General features: G+C 43.6%; 1 protein-coding gene across 6 annotated transcripts in view; it reads right to left on the bottom strand.

Annotated features, from left to right (window-relative positions):
• CHST11 (carbohydrate sulfotransferase 11) overlaps positions 1-18,202 on the bottom strand; it is a 200,299-nt gene that overhangs the window by 117,231 nt on the left and 64,866 nt on the right. For 5 of the 6 annotated variants that reach the window (XM_079992955.1, XM_079992949.1, XM_079992950.1 and 2 more), the window contains one exon: positions 2-87. In XM_079992955.1, coding sequence (XP_079849081.1) covers positions 2-64 — 63 coding nt within the window. In that variant the 5' untranslated portion in view covers positions 65-87. Of the gene's footprint in view, position 1; positions 88-6,560; positions 6,650-18,202 lie in introns of those variants that run through there. The other variant, XM_079992954.1, reaches the window with a different exon arrangement.

Raw genomic sequence — 18,202 nt, 5'->3', positions numbered from 1 at the left:
CCTGGGTTGGATTGTACAGTTCCTGCAGTGGGCTCCTCGACCCCTTCCGGCAGCAGATGTCCATTCCAAATGGATTCCTACGTATTACTGGCAGGAAATAAAGGGAAATTAGTCAGGTTTCCCAAATATTAAATGATTCTTAAAGCATAAATTAAAACAATTAGCATATTTCAGAAATGAGGCTGGATTTCTTTAAAAATAGTGATGAAAGAATTAACCATAAGGGTGGGTCTGATGGAGTGGGTAGGGTTCAGCTAACTAAACATAGCATTATTATGATTTGTTGTTATTGTTGTTGTTGATTAAAACACCTTCTTGTTCCAAAATGGAGCAGGCAGATTACTGGATAGGGTTCCGTTTATAACCCCCCATTTTAAAACAACAGTATTGGTTGCAGTTCCATTCACAGTGCTAAAGTCCTAGACAACTTTGCTCCCCCAAATCTGAAAGATCACCTCTTTTCCTACAGACTGCAGCGGGTGCTAAGATAAGCTTTTGGTAGTCTCACCACTCTCAGAAGATTTGGCACAGGTGGCAAGGAAGAGGGCTTTCTCTGTGGCACCCTAAATTGCGGAACTCCCACCCTACAGAGATGTGCCTGTCATCTTCACTATCCAGCTTTCATCACTGAAGGCCCACCCCCTTACCCTGGCCTTTGACAAGTGAAATACATACTTTTAGAACCCTATACTTGTGATTGTAATTTTTTTTAAGAAACTGTTTTAATGTTGTATTTTAAATGGTAACCCACCTGGGGACCTTGGGGTGAAAAGGAGGTAATAAATCAGAACAAAGTAAAATAATTATAATATATTTAATACACCACCAATAGTTTTTTGTTTTTTAAAGCAGGCTCCGTGTTGATATATACATCTTTCCCAAAGAGAAACAATGAACAACATAATTGCATAGGTATTGGGATCAGCTGACTGTCACATAAGTGATTCTTATAGAATAGATTCAATTTGTAAAACACACTGAATTTTACCTAAGAATCTTCAATCAGTTGAAACGCAAGTTTCAGCTTTTAAATACCGACCATCTTACAAGGAAGTGTTACCAGCGAAACTGCTAGTGTGAAGTAGGAAAACAGTAACCAGCTTCTATTTGATTATTTTTCACATTCTCAGACATTTTTATCTAGGCTAACTTGTCACAAACAACTGGAAACTGCGAACACCTTCTTATCACCTCATTCACTTGCCAGAGCAAGAAGAATCCATCAATCACTCTGGTGCTCTGGAAGATGACATCATCACTCCTACCCTTTAAAAAGTCCCAGAGACACTGCACCGTGAATCAAAACCAAAGGACCTACTCAACACAACAAGAGCTGGTGCATTTCTTTCTTTGTTTTTATAGGGCTTTTAGTGCAGTTTTACCATCTTTAGCTTCTTATATCTTCTAAAGAACACTTGCAAATTGTTCCCACTTGTCACCTAAAAGTAAATATCCCATCAGGCTGCAGCACTGGGAGGGATGAGAAGCAGGGCAACTGTCTCAGCAATATTGCGAAACCAGCTCCACTCCCTCAACTGTTTCCACCTCAGATGGTTATAGTTGGGTCAACTCTGCCGTCACGCCCACCCTGTGATGAGCTCCCTGGGCCTCCCCTCTCAGAAACGGGCAACAACACTCAGTGTTTGGAAGGAGGAGAGCAATGCCACGCCTCCGACTGCTACTGCTTTAAAGCCTTGATGGTGAACATAATAACTGGGCAGGCTCACGTAGCAGGAGAAGACGGTCCTTGAGACATTCAGATCCTGACCTTTAAAGGGCTTTAAAGGTTAGTGCCGGCTGCAGAAGCAATTACTTAAACAAATTGTGTCCTATCTAATGCTTATCATATTAAAATCTGTAAGAAAACTGCAAAACATCTCTGCAGAAGCGAAACAGCACATACATTTTTTTTGTCTTGAAAGAAAAATAAATGTCTCTCTTTCTCTCCTAATCTAAATTGAAACATTAAAAAGGTAATTATCTACTGAAGGGACCTGCTGCTTTCCCCTCAAAGCAATGAGAAACTCCACAGTCTTCGTGGTATCTTGAATAGTTCTAGTAAACAAACACACTAAATGATTTGATTTTCCTTCACCATTTAAAGTACTGGAGATTACCGTGGGCTGCAATTTTAATTAACTTCTGAGGATTTTTAGTCAAACAGCTCAATAGAGCAATTGCTTAAAATATTGAATGTTAAACACATGTAGGATACCAATTGATCTTCTGCATGCACAGATACAGGTATTTGGAAGAAGAAGAAGAAGAAGAAGAAGAAGAAGAAGAAGAAGAAGAAGAAGAAGAAAGTTTTCCTCAAGAAAACATTGCATAACATCTTCAGGCTATGCCAGACTTGAGCTCCTAAACAAGTGTTAATTTGGAGGCTAAGACAGGGCTGAGTTTAAATGTCTTCCCTGATAGCACCACACTTTCTGCCTGGTGCAAAGCTGGATGGGGAATGTTCTGGTGGCAGCAGGACAAACAGAGGAGACAGCAATTATGCTTCCCCTACCAGCAGGCTCCACGGTGAGCGCATGGAGCACTGGGCTTCAGCATAACCCCATGTCATCATTGCCATTAAGCTCATCAGCATGGGGGTCAGTAAGCAATAATCAAGCCAAAGCAAAAGAAAAGGTGAGCCAGGAGGCAGTTTGACAAAAACTTTCATTCCCTTCCCTTGTGCACAGCCATTCCACGCTAGAGTTGGCCAGTACAGATGGAGCAATAAAAATGGTTTCCTATCCTGACTTGCAGAGCAGACACAAACCATACTTCGCCTGCTCCGATGAAGCAGCAAACTATGATATGCCTCCACTCAGGACCAGATGAATGGGACGCATGAGTCTATGGCTTCTCCACTTATTCACAAAACACCAAACCATCGTTTGGTATTATGCCTGAATTGTCTCACATAAACCAAGGCAAGAAATAAGCAGAGCTTGAGCGTCACTCTTGGCAACATCACAAGAATGTAGTAACAGGGAGCTTACACGTTTTGAGGCAGGGCATCAAATAAAGGAATGGATGTTCCCGGGTTTTGTATTAAGTGGGGAAGGGGAATTCTCTCTATCCACTTTCTGCATAACGTGCATAATTCCATGCACTCATATTGCCTCTTACTTGCCTTTACTGTAAACTAGAAAGATAAAAAATGTAATAACCTTTCCTTATAGGGGATTTGCTCTTGTGGGGAACGATGGGGATGGCAACTGGGGAGGGCCAAGCCCATCCTCACTCCCTGCTCATGTGTTAAATCAGCAGGCCTGAATAGAGCTGTTTGCACATTAGGCAAGGACAGATGCTTAGAGATGCCAAGAAATGTGCTTCTTAGCAACAGCAAGTTTTTTATGTAGGGCTAGTTTGTGAATGCTATATAGCACAGTATACTGTTGAACAGTTGTTTATTTGGCTGACAAATGCACCTGCGCCAATGGCAAAGCAGTTTCTAAAAGAGCTTCTTGTCCTTTTCAGCTGCTCAAGATAAGATAACACCCTGTGGTGTTATATTGACACACCAGCTCACTAAAGGCCAAGGCTGATTTGCCCTTGTAGTGCTTGGCAGTCTGATCTACCTGTGGTTTTCTTCAAACGTTTCCAATGAAAACTTTTTAATAAAGTTGAACTATAACTATAGTATAAGTTCCAAGCACACCTTGCATGCAAGAGATCAAGTCTTTGGCAGCTTGGCTAAGTCAAGACTGGAATTTGCTCTCTAGCTTTAAAAATATATAGAAGAGATGAGGGAACCTGTGGCCTATCAGATGTTGCTGAACTGCAGCTCCCACCATTCCTGACTATTGGCTATGCTGGTTGGGGCAGGTGGGAGTTGAAGTCCAACAACCTCTTGAATGCCACAAGGTCCCCATGCTCAGTACATAGGCTCAATTGGTACATTATGGGTAAGGAAGGTTAGCTACAGTGATTGGCCAGCAAACTAGAATTCGAAATTATGGTTTAAAGCAGGTTTGCAAGCCATGGTTTGTGGCATGATTTTGATTTCCAAGCTGACAAAACTGTTTGTTTTGTCCATCACACTGCACCTCAGAGATGGGAGTAAAGTTATTAAGCTGAATACTAAGAGAACAGAAGCAGAAAAGCACATCTAAACACTGTTTAGCCAACTGTACATTTGGAAACTCCAATAGATGTTTGGGTTACAATAATGGACGGCATGTACCGTATTTTTTGCTCTATAAGACACACCTAGTTTTTGGAGGAAGAAAACAAGAAAAAAAAATATTCTGAATCCCAGAAGCAGCCAGAACAGCAAGAGGGATTGCTGTGCAGCGAAAGCAGTGATCCCTCTTGCTGTTCTGGCTTCTGGGATAGCTGCGCAGCCTGCATTCTCTCCATAAGACGCACACACATTTCCCCTTACTTTTTAGGAGGGAAAAGGTGCTTCATATAGAGCGAAAAATACAGTAGTTTGTTGTGAAGTTTTAAATGAGTCATAAAGTCTTGCTCTTTTATTGTACCCCTAAGAAATGATATGAAATTAAACCTAAACCTACAATACATGACCCATTCTGTTAGACAGATTTACTTTCAATGTGATGCTTATGAGGATTTCAGTACATTGATATTCCTTCCTTGAACCTGAAATCTGTGTCCAACCCTCAACTGAGCCAAAAATTGCACAGTCACAATGCCCAGCTGTGTTGTGCGAGCTGAAAGCCTATGCTTTACTTTGCTCACCCTACCCCTCCCCACACCTCTTGCCAGTCACAACTACCTTTCATCTGCCACACTCATAATCCTTCCCCATAACCACTTCCTTCCATTCAATGTGAATGGGAAGTGTGATATCTGGGGCCAACAAGCAACTAAAGGAGAAAGAAACTTAATCTTCATCTTCACCAAACAAAGTCACATTTGAAAACCAAGGGCCTAGAATAGGGATGGGGAACCCGTGGCCCTCCAAATGTTGTTGGACTCTAGTTCCCATACTCTCTGTCCACTGAGAATGCTGGCTGGGACTGATGGGAGTTGGAGTCCAACAGCGCCTGGAAGGCCACAGGTTCCCCATCCCTGACCTAGTGAAATATAGAGCTCTGAAGAACAGCAAAAGGACAAAGCTGCTTTTCATCATGTTAAATTTCAAAGGGATAGGTACATTTAAGTGATGAGTTCCTCAACAGCCTTTCAGCAGACTGGTCAACAGGAGAATACCATGAAAAAAATCCCAGTGTAAATTGTGGTTTTTACCAACATGGGTGCAGAAACAACAGCTTGACCTTTAGAATGCCAGAGTCTCAAACTCCCCATCAGTATTTCCATTGAAGCAGAGCACATGTTCACATTTCCCAAATCTTTATGTGAATAGCAGCATCCGCTAGCTACTGGCTTTTTAATCTCCTCGGTAATGCTTTATTTACATTGTTTATGCTGTCCTAATTACTCCTTGTTTGTATCATAAACATAAACAAATATTGGTAATTTGCTTAAATTAACTGCATCTCATCTTACTTTTCTAAGGATATGTTAATATTTAATTTTTCATTACACAGATGCAAAACAAAGTGACAAAGGATCCTAATACAGTGGTGCCCCGCAAGACGAACGCCTCGGAAGACGAAAAACTCGCTAGACGAAGGAGTTTTTCGTTTTCTTAGCCGCTTCGCAAGACGCATCTCCCTATGGGCTTGCTTCGCAAAACGAAGCTTGCCCCGCAAGCTCCAGGGATAGCGGGGAAGCGCAGCGCTGCTCCCCGTTGCCAGCCCCGCAATATCCTTTTGAACCAAGGGGCGGCAACGGGGAGAAGCGATTCTCCCCGCTGCCCCTTCCCTTGCTTTAAAACAGGTCCGGGGACCGGTCCGCCGCGCACCTTCCCCTCTGTCCCCGGAGACTGCGGGGCAGGCAACGGGGAGAAGCAATCTTCTCCCCGCCGCCCCTTGCTTTAAACAGGTCCGGGGACCGAGGGGAAGGCGTGCGGCGCTTCCCCTCTGTCCCCGGACGGTCTCCATAGGAACGCATTGATTGATTTTCAGTGCATTCCTATGGGAAACCGTGCTTCGCAAGATGAAAAACTCGCAAGAAGAAAAAACTTGCGGAACGAATTAATTTCGTCTTGCAAGGCACCACTATATCTGGTTGCTTAAAACTCATATACATGTCAGTTGCTGATTGTATCTGTGCTGAAGATGCCCATTTACACCTTGTTTGGGAGATGGCATATATCCTGCAGTACAGCATTAAGAACATGGAAAGAATAGGACACAATCAACACAATCAATTGGCGGGACGGGGCTGTAAATGGTAACAAAAAAATTAAGCCATTCAAGTCAATGATGCTCTTAGCAGTGATTTCAATGCAAGTAACACGCAGTAGGTATTGGATCTGAAATCTTGTGACAGTAGTTAAATAGATTTAAGAGAACTGGATATAGTTCCTTTTGCTTACCATTGTGTCCACATGCCATTTCTTTTGCCTCAATGTTCCCTCTGCCGAAACACTTTTCACAGGCTTTTGAAACAATAAAAAACCTGCAAAACCTATTCATCTGAGGCAAATCACTGTAGCCACAAGCAAATCCCTTTTTAAAGCCACATTTGACACTCACCAGCTGTGTGCTGCGGCGCCACCACTGCAGATGGCCAGAGGACAGTACTGCAGCCGCCATTTCAGCAGGGATCATGTGACCCAAGTGGCCAATGGGGTTCTACTTTCTGGCTGCAGCCCAGATCGTCAGTTTGAACGATTCATCTCTCAGACACGGACTGAATTCCCCCTCCCTTTCCTCCCTGCTTGACTGCCTGCTTGCCTCAAAACAAACCACCAGCCCTGACACACAGCTTTCTTCCACAAAGCAACTTCATTTCCCCCTATGATTCATTAAGCTCTATTATTCTGGGACTCGCCAGACTTTGAGGTTTGTTACATGCAGTCTAAGACTTCAGTCTTCCTATTTATCCCCAGTCTGGAAACTAAGCATGCTAGGAATTTATTACTAAATATCTGTCTAGCAGATTGTAGTTTGTTTTCATTTCAAGTCAAGAACAAGATAGGAAGATCGAAATCTGAAGTGTGTTTTCATTACAGTTTTTCTACAGGTGATATCTCTTGCTGGGCTCACATCTACTGTGATAAAGAGCATACAATCTTCTTTGAGATGCCCGTTCAAATTTCTAGCATGTCCTTGTACCTAAAAAATAAATAAATGTGTATGTGCACACTATTTACTCCATTGCCTTAAATGAAAAAAGAAAGGAAGTGGGATTGAATAATTGGTCTCTTCTGGTTCTTAGGAATCAAGAAACAGAAACTGTATCTGCTATGTATGCTAAAGTTACCTTTAAAAATCCATTGCTGGTACTGTATATTGGTTGGTACAATGCACAGAGAGCATTCTCTCTCCCCACCATTCACTTCAGGCTCGTTCCATATTGCTTCTTACCAGTACCAAGTTATTTCTTAGCCAGAGGGAACCACAAAAATATAAGAAAGTACAGAAGTCATAACTTTGAAGGTGGGTTTCTTTCTGAATTATTATCTGGGTATTACAGTACTCAGAAGTGGTGGGGAGGTTTGTATGAAGATTTATTTTATTTTTATTTTACAGGAGTAGCCGTGGGCAAGTCACCACCTCTGAAGCTAAGCTTTCCCTCCAGGGAGCTGTTAGGATATGTGATATGAGGAAGCCTAGAACACGGGAAATGCTTGAGGAGATATTTAAGTGGAGGCTGAATGGGCAGCTGTCCAGGATGCTGTCACTGAAGATTCCTGTATGGAGCGGGAGCCTTGAAAGGACCCTAAGGTCCCTTCCATCTCTTAATATTCTATGATTCTATGGATGGTGCACTAAAACTAAGCGTGAGATTTCTCTTTGCTGCGTGTGCTGATCAGAAAGCTCCAGGTTATTTTTGTAATGCATTTTATCACACCAAGAGCTGGTTATCCCTACCTCTCCCAATTTTATCCTAACAACAGCCTTGGGAGGAAGATCAGGCAGAGAGAGAGAGAGAGAGAGAGAGAGAGAGAGGATGACTGACCTAAGCTTCTCCCCCTCATTTAATCCCCACAACAAGCCTGTGAGGTAGGTTAGGCTGAAAGGCATCATGACCAAGTAAGGATTATGAACCCTGGTCTCCCAGGTCCTAGCCCAGGGGTAGCCAAACTAAGGCCCATGGGCCAGATGTGGCCCAATTGCCTTCTCAATCCAGCCCATGGACGGTCCGGGAATCAGTGTGCTTTTACATGAGTAGAATGTGTCCTTTTATTTAAAATGCATCTCTGGGAACCTGCACAAGCGACACTGACACAAAACCCCACATATATTAAGTATAATAGAAACATCGCCACCCCACCCATCTTCCCACCCCCTTTCCCCTTCTTCTTCCTAATTTCTCAACAAATGAAACTGATCTGTAAAAAATGTTACTGGGGGGGGGGGGAGAGAGAGACATTGCACATACTTCTGTAAACTAAGAAAATCTTTAATAAAAATACATTTTTAAAAATGCATCTCTGGGTTATTTGTAGGGCCTGCCTAGTGTTTTTACATGAGTAGAATGTGTGTTTTTATTTAAAATGCATCTCTGGGTTATTTGTGGGGCATAGGAATTCGTTCATCCCCCCCCCCAAAAAAGATATATAGTCCAGCCCACCACATGGTCTGAGAGATGGTGGACCAGCCCTTGGCTGAAAAAAGGTTGCTGACCCCTGTCCTAGCCCAACACTCAAACCTCCACACCACACTAGTTATACTGGAGAATTGTGTAGATAGTGTTTTAATATACCTTATTTTTCGCCCGATAGGACGCACTTTTTCCCCTCCAGAAATGAAGGGAAAATGTGTGTGCGTCCTATGGGTCGAATGCAGGCTTTCGCTGAAGCCTGGAGAGCGAGAGGGGTCGGTGCGCACGACCCCTCTCGTTCTCCAGGCTTTGCGCAGCTCTCCGCAAGCATGGGAGCCCGGCGCCGGGCTCCCACGGCTTGCGGAGAGATGTCTGCATGCCGAAGCCTGGGGCGCACTGAGCTCAGCGCGCCACAGGCTTCGAGCTTCCCGCAGCTCTCCACAAGCGGTGGGAGTCCAGCACTGGGCTCCTACGGCTTGTGGAGAGCTGCCTGTTCTGGGGGCTGGGGTCGGGGGAAGCTTGGGCTTCCCCCACCCCAGCCCCACGCCTGGGGGGGAAATAATTTTTTTCCCTTTATTTCCCCCCCAAAAAACTAGGTGCGCCTTATGGGCCGGTGTGTCCTATGGGGCGAAAAATACAGTAAGTCCTTGGTGACCATTTGCTTTTTAAGGATCCCATCTCAGCCTCTGAAATTTGGTGGAAAACCAGGTCTTTGCTGTAATCATCCTTAACAAAATAAATAAATCAGTTTGTCTGCTCTGGCATGGAGCTTGCTCAAAAAGAGAAGAGAAGGAGGGCTTTAAAGAGAATAGCTGCTTTGGTGACCTATAATTTTAAAGGCATCAATCCTGAAGTGTGGTTAGAATGTGAAAAGGTCACTTGCTGCTGCAGCAGCTGCATCCTGGATCACAACATTTCAGGATCCCAAACACATACGCAGCCTGAATCAAACTGCAAGTCACTCCTGACAGTTTTACTAGAACAAAATTAAAGCAGCACAGTGTCAGGCATTCTCAGGAATTAAAAACTGGAATTGGCAAGGCAGGGCCGGCCCACCTATTAGGTGTGGCAAAGCAGCCATCTCAGGCAGCAGAAGCCCCATAGCTGCCCCCGCCCCCAGAGACAATGTCAGAGAAACAGTGTAGGCACCATCACAGATTTCCAGCAAGATCTTATCAAAATCTTGTGAGATACTGCCAAAAACCGGCACCAATGCCAGCACTGATTCTCTGCCAGTAGGTGTTGTGGCGCTAGTTCTGGCAGAGGCAGAGGTGATGGGATGGGCAGCATGGCAGAGCAGAGTGGCACTTCCTGTTTGGCTTGGGAAAGGGCATAGCTCAGGGATAGAAAGCACATCCTTTGCATGCAAAAGGACTATATGGTCACTTCAAACTACTCTCAGCCTTCAGAGGAAGCATTAGCAGCCAAGCACTCACACGAGGCAAGGAAAGCTGCATTCAGGATCCTCTTTTCAGAATGAATAAATTCAGCTTTGCATTTGTCAACAGCCTGTGAACAGACTCGGATTGTTACTTGCATGCAAAGGGGATGCATCTGAGCTCCCCGCCTCCAGCACAAACAGGTACAGGCTCTGCTCTCCCTACCACTTGTAATCAGGGACTGGTGCATCATACCATGCTCTAGAGATTACCTGCTCAGTGTAGCTATTTCACTGCCTGCTGTACTTGAGAACTAATCTCGATTTTGCTACTATGTGACCTGAGTTTAGAAATGCTTTACATATATAAAAAACACACTAGTGGTTTGGGAGATGCAATTCAATAGCAATGAAACTGTACAACCCTTTGACACGTAATCATGTATCAATGATTTGGGGGGTGGTTGTGGGGAAATGAATATTCCAAAGTTAGTATTTCATAGGTTCTTTGACAGGGCACACCATTGGAATTGGAAGCAGCTTGCTTCCCTTCGTGGAGTGTTATTTGCCATTTTACCACTAGACTGCAAGCAACAGGTATTTGCTGTTTCTTTGTGTGTGTGTTTTAAGGTTGTCTTCACAATGAAAACTTGTGAAAACACAAAAGCTGCCTGTTATGGTCTGGGATTGCCAGACATCCAGGAGGCTTTTGTTTTCAGCTCAGACTCCAGTGTGTTGTTGTTGTTGTTGTTTAGTCGTGTCCGACTCTTCGTGACCCCATGGACCACAGCACACCAGGCACTTCCACTGCCTCCCGCAGTTTGGTCAAACTCAGCTTCATAGCTTCGCGAACACTGTCCAACTATCTTGTCCTCTGTCGTCCCCTTCTCCTTCTGCCCTCAATCTTTCTCAACATCAGGGTCTTTTCCAGGGAGGGTTCTCTTCTCATGAGGTGGCCAAAGTATTGGAGCCTCAGCTTCAGGATCTGTCCTTTCAAATGACCATTTCCCCATGTGAAAAAAGCACTCAGTGATCCCCTTTACCATGTCAATCATGAACAGGTCTATAGATGTGTGTGTACGTGTATGTGTTGTCAAATTTAAAGAGAGGAGGCAGAGATAGACAGACAGACAGACAGACAGACAGACAGACAGACAGATAGATTGTTTTTTAAAGAAAATAAAGAACCTCCTTTCCAAAAAAATTAACTTTAGTAGGATATTTCTGAATAAAAGTAAATCCCTAACTCCTAATTACCATGGAAGAAGATTCACACTGAAACATTCTGGGCTTTTGGATCAAATTTCATACTGTCCCATACAGAACTATTTCAGATTTATTTTGTTTATGTGGGGTGCCCTATTGTTTCCCACCCCATTATGAGAGACCTTGTTACAACACTATATAAAATAAACAACATTTTTTATTGATTTATCATAAACATGTGGACAAGCTAACACATAACCATACAAACAATAACATGGAACATATTCAGAATAAAAAACAAATTACAGAGATGCAGTTCTATATAGTCATGATTTTAAGATGAGTCTGTATTGCCCACCACAACAAGTAGTGAACCTTCAAACTTAGACCCTGTTAAAAACAAATCAAGCACCAATTAATATTATGTGCTCATCAATTAATCAACCACAAGCTGACTTGACTAGCCTGATTAAATATAATAAAGCTCAGAGCCTACAGGCTCACAGAGGGTAATTTTAAAATGACCCTGTAATGAAAATAGGCTGCTTTATGTGTGAAATTAGTTGCTTAAAAAGGAAAAGAATGCATTCAATTCAACTGCCTCCAAAAAAAATTTAATAGCCTATACAATTACAGTAAAAGCAGTGGATACTAAAATATATAAAAAAGAAGCTTATCTAGATTAGCAAATTTATTGGAGTATGGTTTTAATATGAATCTTAGCAGAAAGAAGCATGGGAAGACTGATGAAGAATTCAACTAAATCTAAATGGATTTTTAAAATGAAACTTAGCTATCAAAGACCAGCGATTATTCTTACTTGCTCCATTTTCGTTAAATGACTGGAGCTGAAAAATCACAGGCAAAAGTAGATGAGACAAACCTAATGTATCTTTGCCTTTAAATGCAAGGTTTTACCACGGTTCTATTTTTTTAAAAAACAAAAATTGCCAGTGTGAGATAAAAGCAAAAGAAGCCAAGGACGTGGGGGAGATTTACCCTTCCAGCACCACTGTGCTTCTGATCAAGATTGGAACCAAACGCCTGCAATCCTCATTGGGTGGTGGGGGGGGCACACACATGCTCACATTCAATAGGAGTTCTCCCCATTCAAAGCAAATTTCAGGCACAGGGCCCTTCTAATGTGGATCAGGACCAGAACAGCTGAAAAATATTTAACCCCACTGCACAGGCTAGGAAGCAGATCTAGATTGCCCCTCCCCTTAAAAAACACACAGGGGGGGGGGTGCAAAGGTATGTAGCTACCATATTATCTTGCCTAATGTTCAAACTTAAGCATCAGAGAGGTGCATGTAGAAAATACATAGACTATTCCCATCACCCTAATGGTAATTACAGGTGGCACATTGCTTGCATTTTTACTGTACGGTGGTACCTCGGGTTAAGTACTTAATTCGTTCCAGAGGTCCATTCTTAACCTGAAGCACCACTTTAGCTAATGGGGCCTCCTGCTGCTGCTGCGCTGCCGGAGCACGATTTCTGTTCTCATCCTGAAGCAAAGTTCTTAACCTGAAGCACTATTTCTGGGTTAGCGGAGTCTGTAACCTGAAGCGTATGTAAGCCGAGGTACCGCTGTATATCAAAGGCCTACGAAAGCTATGTCTAGGCTCTGCTCAAAATACCTCAAAATACATGAAACCTTAAAATACATGAAAATGAATTGGGTCTGGGCTACATTCACAAAGCCATCTACATGCAGCAGACAGCAAAAATATGGAAGTGGGCCATAGCTCTGAGGCAGCAGAGCACATGCTCTGCAACACAGAGGAAGTGGTCTCATTAGGGCAGGACTTCGCGGCAGGTGTCCAGAGCCCCATCCATGGAATGGGGAGGGGGCACAAGCACAGCGAGAGTGACATCACATTTTCAAGTAGTAGTAGTGAGTTTTCTTATCTGCCCTTCACCCTAAGGCCCAAGGGTGGGTTACGCCAGTGTGGTGTAGTGGTTAAGAGCGGTAGACTCGTAATCTGGTGAACTGGGTTCGTATCTCCGCTCCTCCACATGCAGCTGCTGGGTGACCTTGGGCCAGTCACACTTCTCTGAAGTCTCTCAGCCCCACTCACCTCACAGAGTGTTTGTTGTGGGGGAGGAAGGGAAAGGAGAATGTTAGCCGCTTTGAGACTCCTTAGGGTAGTGATAAAGTGGGATATCAAATCCAAACTCTTCTTACGATGACTTAAAATTCAATATTAAAAACAGATTAAAACAACTTGCTATGCCATCCTGGTTCTCTATAGAAAACAGGAACTATTCACAAATCTGGTGCTTACACCCACAATCTCAAGTCTCCCTGGCGACATACTTTACCCCCTTTGAGATCTAGAAGGAGGGGTGGGGGGGTCCTGTGGTCCTCCAGGTGTCATTGGACTGCACCTCCCATCAGCCCCACCTAGCATGACCAAGGTAAGAGGTGATGGAAGTTGGCATTCCCACCCCAATTCTGGAGTGAAAGCATAGCTCTGTGTCTCCAGAGCACCTGTGATTCAATGGCACCTTCACTTCCAATACAAGCAAAAGCAAACATACTCTACCCGTAATAGCTGCATTTGTTAGGGCAAAAGCTGCCAGTGTAATGTAGCTGTTAGAGTGCCGGACTAGGACCTGGGAGACCAGGGTGCAATTCCTCAGTCAACCATAAAGCTAACTGGTTGACCTTGGGCCAGTCACTGCCTCTCAGCCTAACCTAACAGTGTTGAAGGGGATTAAATGAGGAAGGGGGAGAACCATGTACACCACATGGAGCTCCTTGGAGAAACAATGAGATATGAATGTGATAGATAAATAGGATCAGGGGTTAAAGAGTAAACCACAACCTTCTAACAAACTCTTGTGGTCATCTGGCTGGCTCTGCAATGGCAGCACAAGTCACCACAAGTGTCTGGGAAGCCTTTACTTTCATTTTTATTATCATTCTTCTTTTTAAAGAGAGTTTGCAGCAGGCTTTCTTGGCTCAGCCTCACAAAAGGTAGAGAATTGCAAGCTTAATTTGGTTTTAGGCAAGGTTAGATGCCTGAAAAACGGGAGCTTCAAAATCACTGCCCCCACCCCCTTGCTTGGGCAGCCATCCAAGGCAAAATTTTGCACAGTCAGGACAGGATGGAGCCAAAAGCCTTCACGCAACTGCTCTCACTATTCTCTTTAGAGAGCATTGAGAAGATCACTAAGCACAGACACCTTGCCAGGGCTGTGCTGAGACAAGCAGTTGGGAAGATTGAAAGAACGTTGGCTGCTAGAAAATGATCTGCTGCAGAGGATTAATGGTTCTTCTGTGAGTCCGAGAGACTCGGGGACAGAAATGGACAAAGGGCAGAGAAGCATCTCTAGGTAAGTGGCAAAGATGGGAACACAAACATTTCAACTTCCAGCTTGTGGATGGTGCAACAAGCAGAGGCTGCCCCATCAGGCAGTAGCCATTTTGTGGCACGTGCTTTTTAAAGGAAGTACATGAGAAAATACCCCAGCGGGGTCAACCTGATTTGGGCTACAGTCTGAAAATTTTGGAAGTCCCAAATAGGCAACTACACAACTCTTTGAGCCAGTGTTCCCACATCACAGAAACATAGGAAGTGGCCTTGTAAGACTATTTGCCCATCCAGCTCAATACAATCCTACTTACTGTGGCTAGGAAAACCTCTCCAAGGTCTCTGGTAGAGATCTTTCCCCTGAGCTGCCAAGTGGTCCTTTTTGCTGAAGATGTCAGGCTGAACCTAAGACCTTCTGCTTGCAAAGCATGGACTCCACGACTCTGTAGCTCAGGGATAGGGCAATCTATCAATCTACACACACAATGGATGTGCAAATGTGTCCATTTCAGTTTCTCACTGTTCCATTCTTGCATTCAGTGCTCCACATTCCCATATCAGTTTGTGATTTTTATTTATTTTTAAAGAAGCCCTCATGAAAATTCATCAGCACATTAGTGTAGATTTCTCATAACTTACATATTTTTCTATGCAATTCTGCCTATCGTACACATTTTTGCATGCAAATTATGCAAAAAAACTATGTTATTTTCACCAACATATGGGACATTACCCTAATGCGTGCATTTTCATATAGATTACGTACTCAACTGAAGAACCACAAAATTCGGAGAAATGCAAATGTTCAAAGGATGGCTGTTTTTTCAGTTTACATATTGTTTTGGAAAGTGTGAATTAGGCAGGTTTGCCATTAAATATGAACTGAATCCAATTTGTCCCCAATCTCTAACACAAGCACACTTTTCCGCCTTGCAAAGTTCTTAAATGCTGGTCCACTGAAGGTCATAGCCTAGGAGTCTCAAGTAAGATGCAAACTGTTTCATAGTTTGCTCTCTTATCATATTTGCTTAAACAGATGTCTTTCCAGCACTACTGATTAGCATTCTGAACAGCAGGATCACTCTCCTTCTATCTACCTTATAGTATATGAAAGGGAATCTCATTAGCAAAACATCAGCAGGTTTACAAACAGCATTAACAATTCCTTCTGCTCATCTAACACCTTCCTTTAAGAATTTCAAGGCACTCTGATGACAAGTAATTAAGTTATGGCATACCCCCAGTGAAAGGGAGAACTCTGATTTTTTACCCATTTATATTACCATTCTGATTAAGAAAAACAAAACAAAACACTGAGCACCATATGTCCGGACCATACTTTCCATTCACCTGCCTTGCAGCAGCAGCAGCAGCTCTCACATCCTGATTAGTACTAGAATACATATTAATCCCATGCAGGTACTGTATGAGCATGTTGCACTTACTTATTATATCCTTTGCTCACAGCAAAAAAAAAAAAAAAAAAACAGCAAGAGAAACCCACAAGTCCCCTTTTGTACAGCAGAGCTAAAGAGCAAGAAGAAGAAGAAGAAGAGTTTGGATTTGATATCCCGCCTTTCACTCCCTTTCAGGAGTCTCAAAGCGGCTAACATTCTCCTTTCCCTTCCTCCCCCACGACAAACACTCTGTGAGGTGAGTGGGGCTGAGAGACTTCAAAGAAGTGTGACTGGCCCAAAGTCACCCAGCAGCTGCATGTGGAGGAGCGGAGACGCGAACCCGGTTCCCCAGATTACGAGACTACCGCTCTTAACCACTCCTAGAATGCCACCCTGAGAAGTTTCTGTACCCAGATTGCATTATCTACTTTGGGGGTTCCGCCATTGAGTTTAAAGATGCAATCCCATTCACAATTACTTGCTTATTCATAATTTGGTTGTACTGTAGGACAGTCCACAAACTTGCCTAACATTAATGGATTTTCCCCTGTGAAGTCTTTTTATTTTAAAAAATCTACTCCAGATTCAGAGACCAAATAACCTCCCCTTCTTCTCTCCATTTTCCCTTTAAAAAAAGGAGAGATGATTTAATTAAACTTTAATCCTGTAAATTTGTGGACTATGTAAAGACATCTTATTCAGTAACTGGTGCCAGGATGGAACAAAGATGTAACATGTACCATGAGTCCTTTTGAGTTTATTTCCCCACCATTCTGCCAAGGAGCTCAAGATGGTATTGTAAAGTTCTTCCCCACCCACTTTTATCATCACAATGACACTGCCTGGTAGGTTAGACTTAGACACAGCAATTGGTCCAAGATCATACCACAGACTTCATGGCCATGTGGGGATTAGAACCCAAGTCATCCCAGTCCCAGTCTAATACTCTGAACACTGCAACAACAAAAAACCTGGTGGTACTTTACAGACTTAACACACATGGGCTTTTGTGGAAGGACCTTCCTCCTCAGAGGAAGGAGGAGGAGTGCCAGTGCTTCTGCTGCATTAGCTGTGGCTGTCATGACCCTGGAGCCATATCCCTCATTTTTGAGGAGTGAGGGGAAGGACATGCAGGTCCAGTCCCACAAATGCTTTCAGAATAACCTGTGAGGCCCACTCAGCAGTCTGAAGATGCAGCACCACAATCTCTGATTCAGAGGACTTGACAGCTAAAAGCCCAGGAAGACCTGAGGCTCCTCCTCAGTAGGAGATGACTGAAGGAGGCTGGGTCCTTTAAGTAGAGCAGTCTTTTGCTGCTCAGGCGGTGCTAACTATTTGGCTGCACAAGCCCCTGCTGCTGTAGAAAGACTCCGCTCCAGCTTATTTCTTCCTGGAGTAATGACATAAGAAGAGCCCGGTGGAAGAGGCTCGTCTTGTCCAGCATCCTGTTCTCTCAGTGACCAACCGGATGCCTGTCGGAAACCCGCAAACAGGACTCTCCTCTCCTGTGTTTTCCAGAAACTGGTGTTCAGAAGCATTACTGCCTCCCAATTGTTTCTCAGACCACGACAATGGCAGAGCGCTGCGTTTCCCAGAGTACAGCATGAGCCTTGCCTCTTTCCTGAACCTTGCCCCTCTTTGCCTCATGAACCTTGCTAGGCCTCACTTGCCACCACAGAGCCCAACTGTGGCAAAACTGCAGGTGAGGGTGGGGAGGCAAGGAAGCAGCAGCCCTGCTTGCATATGAGGATACAAGCAACATTAGTGCTGACCTAGTAGGGTAGAGAGACAGAGTTCCCTTGGGTGGGGGGATATCAAAAAAAGGAAGCACCACTACACTTTGTTTTGATGTATGGCGAGCAGCAATTTTTCCTGGTCTCCATGCCCTTTGAAGAAAGCATATAATAGGATCTTGTAAGGAAAGGAGAGTCCTAAAATATATATCTTTTCCCCTGTATAACTCTCCATCACAAATATAGTTTATCTGTGAGGGAAAGCCAGTGACTGCATAATTTCATGGTTGACTCATGTTTTAAGTGGTTTCCAAATTAGAGGGAGTTACACAGAAGCATGGAGGTGAAGGTAAAGAAGAAGCTAAAGTGCTCTTAATTATAAGACAAGCAAACAATGAATACAAAGCAAAGACTTTATTTATATGCTCTTCCATGCATGGGGTCAATACCACACGCCTCAGATGCATTTGCTGAATTCTGCCCATACTACAGGAAAATCATCAGGCTCTATCATTTCCAACTCCAGTGCATGATGATCATGTTTCCTGCTCACATTTGGATATTTCCACCTTAGAAAAAACAGCACATCCT

This window comes from Podarcis cretensis (assembly GCF_951804945.1).
Source record: "Podarcis cretensis genome assembly, chromosome: 10".
In the NCBI taxonomy this organism is placed as follows: domain Eukaryota; kingdom Metazoa; phylum Chordata; class Lepidosauria; order Squamata; family Lacertidae; genus Podarcis; species Podarcis cretensis.
The sequence above is the reverse complement of the archived record's forward strand: the minus strand, read 5'-3'. Positions and strand labels throughout refer to the sequence as shown.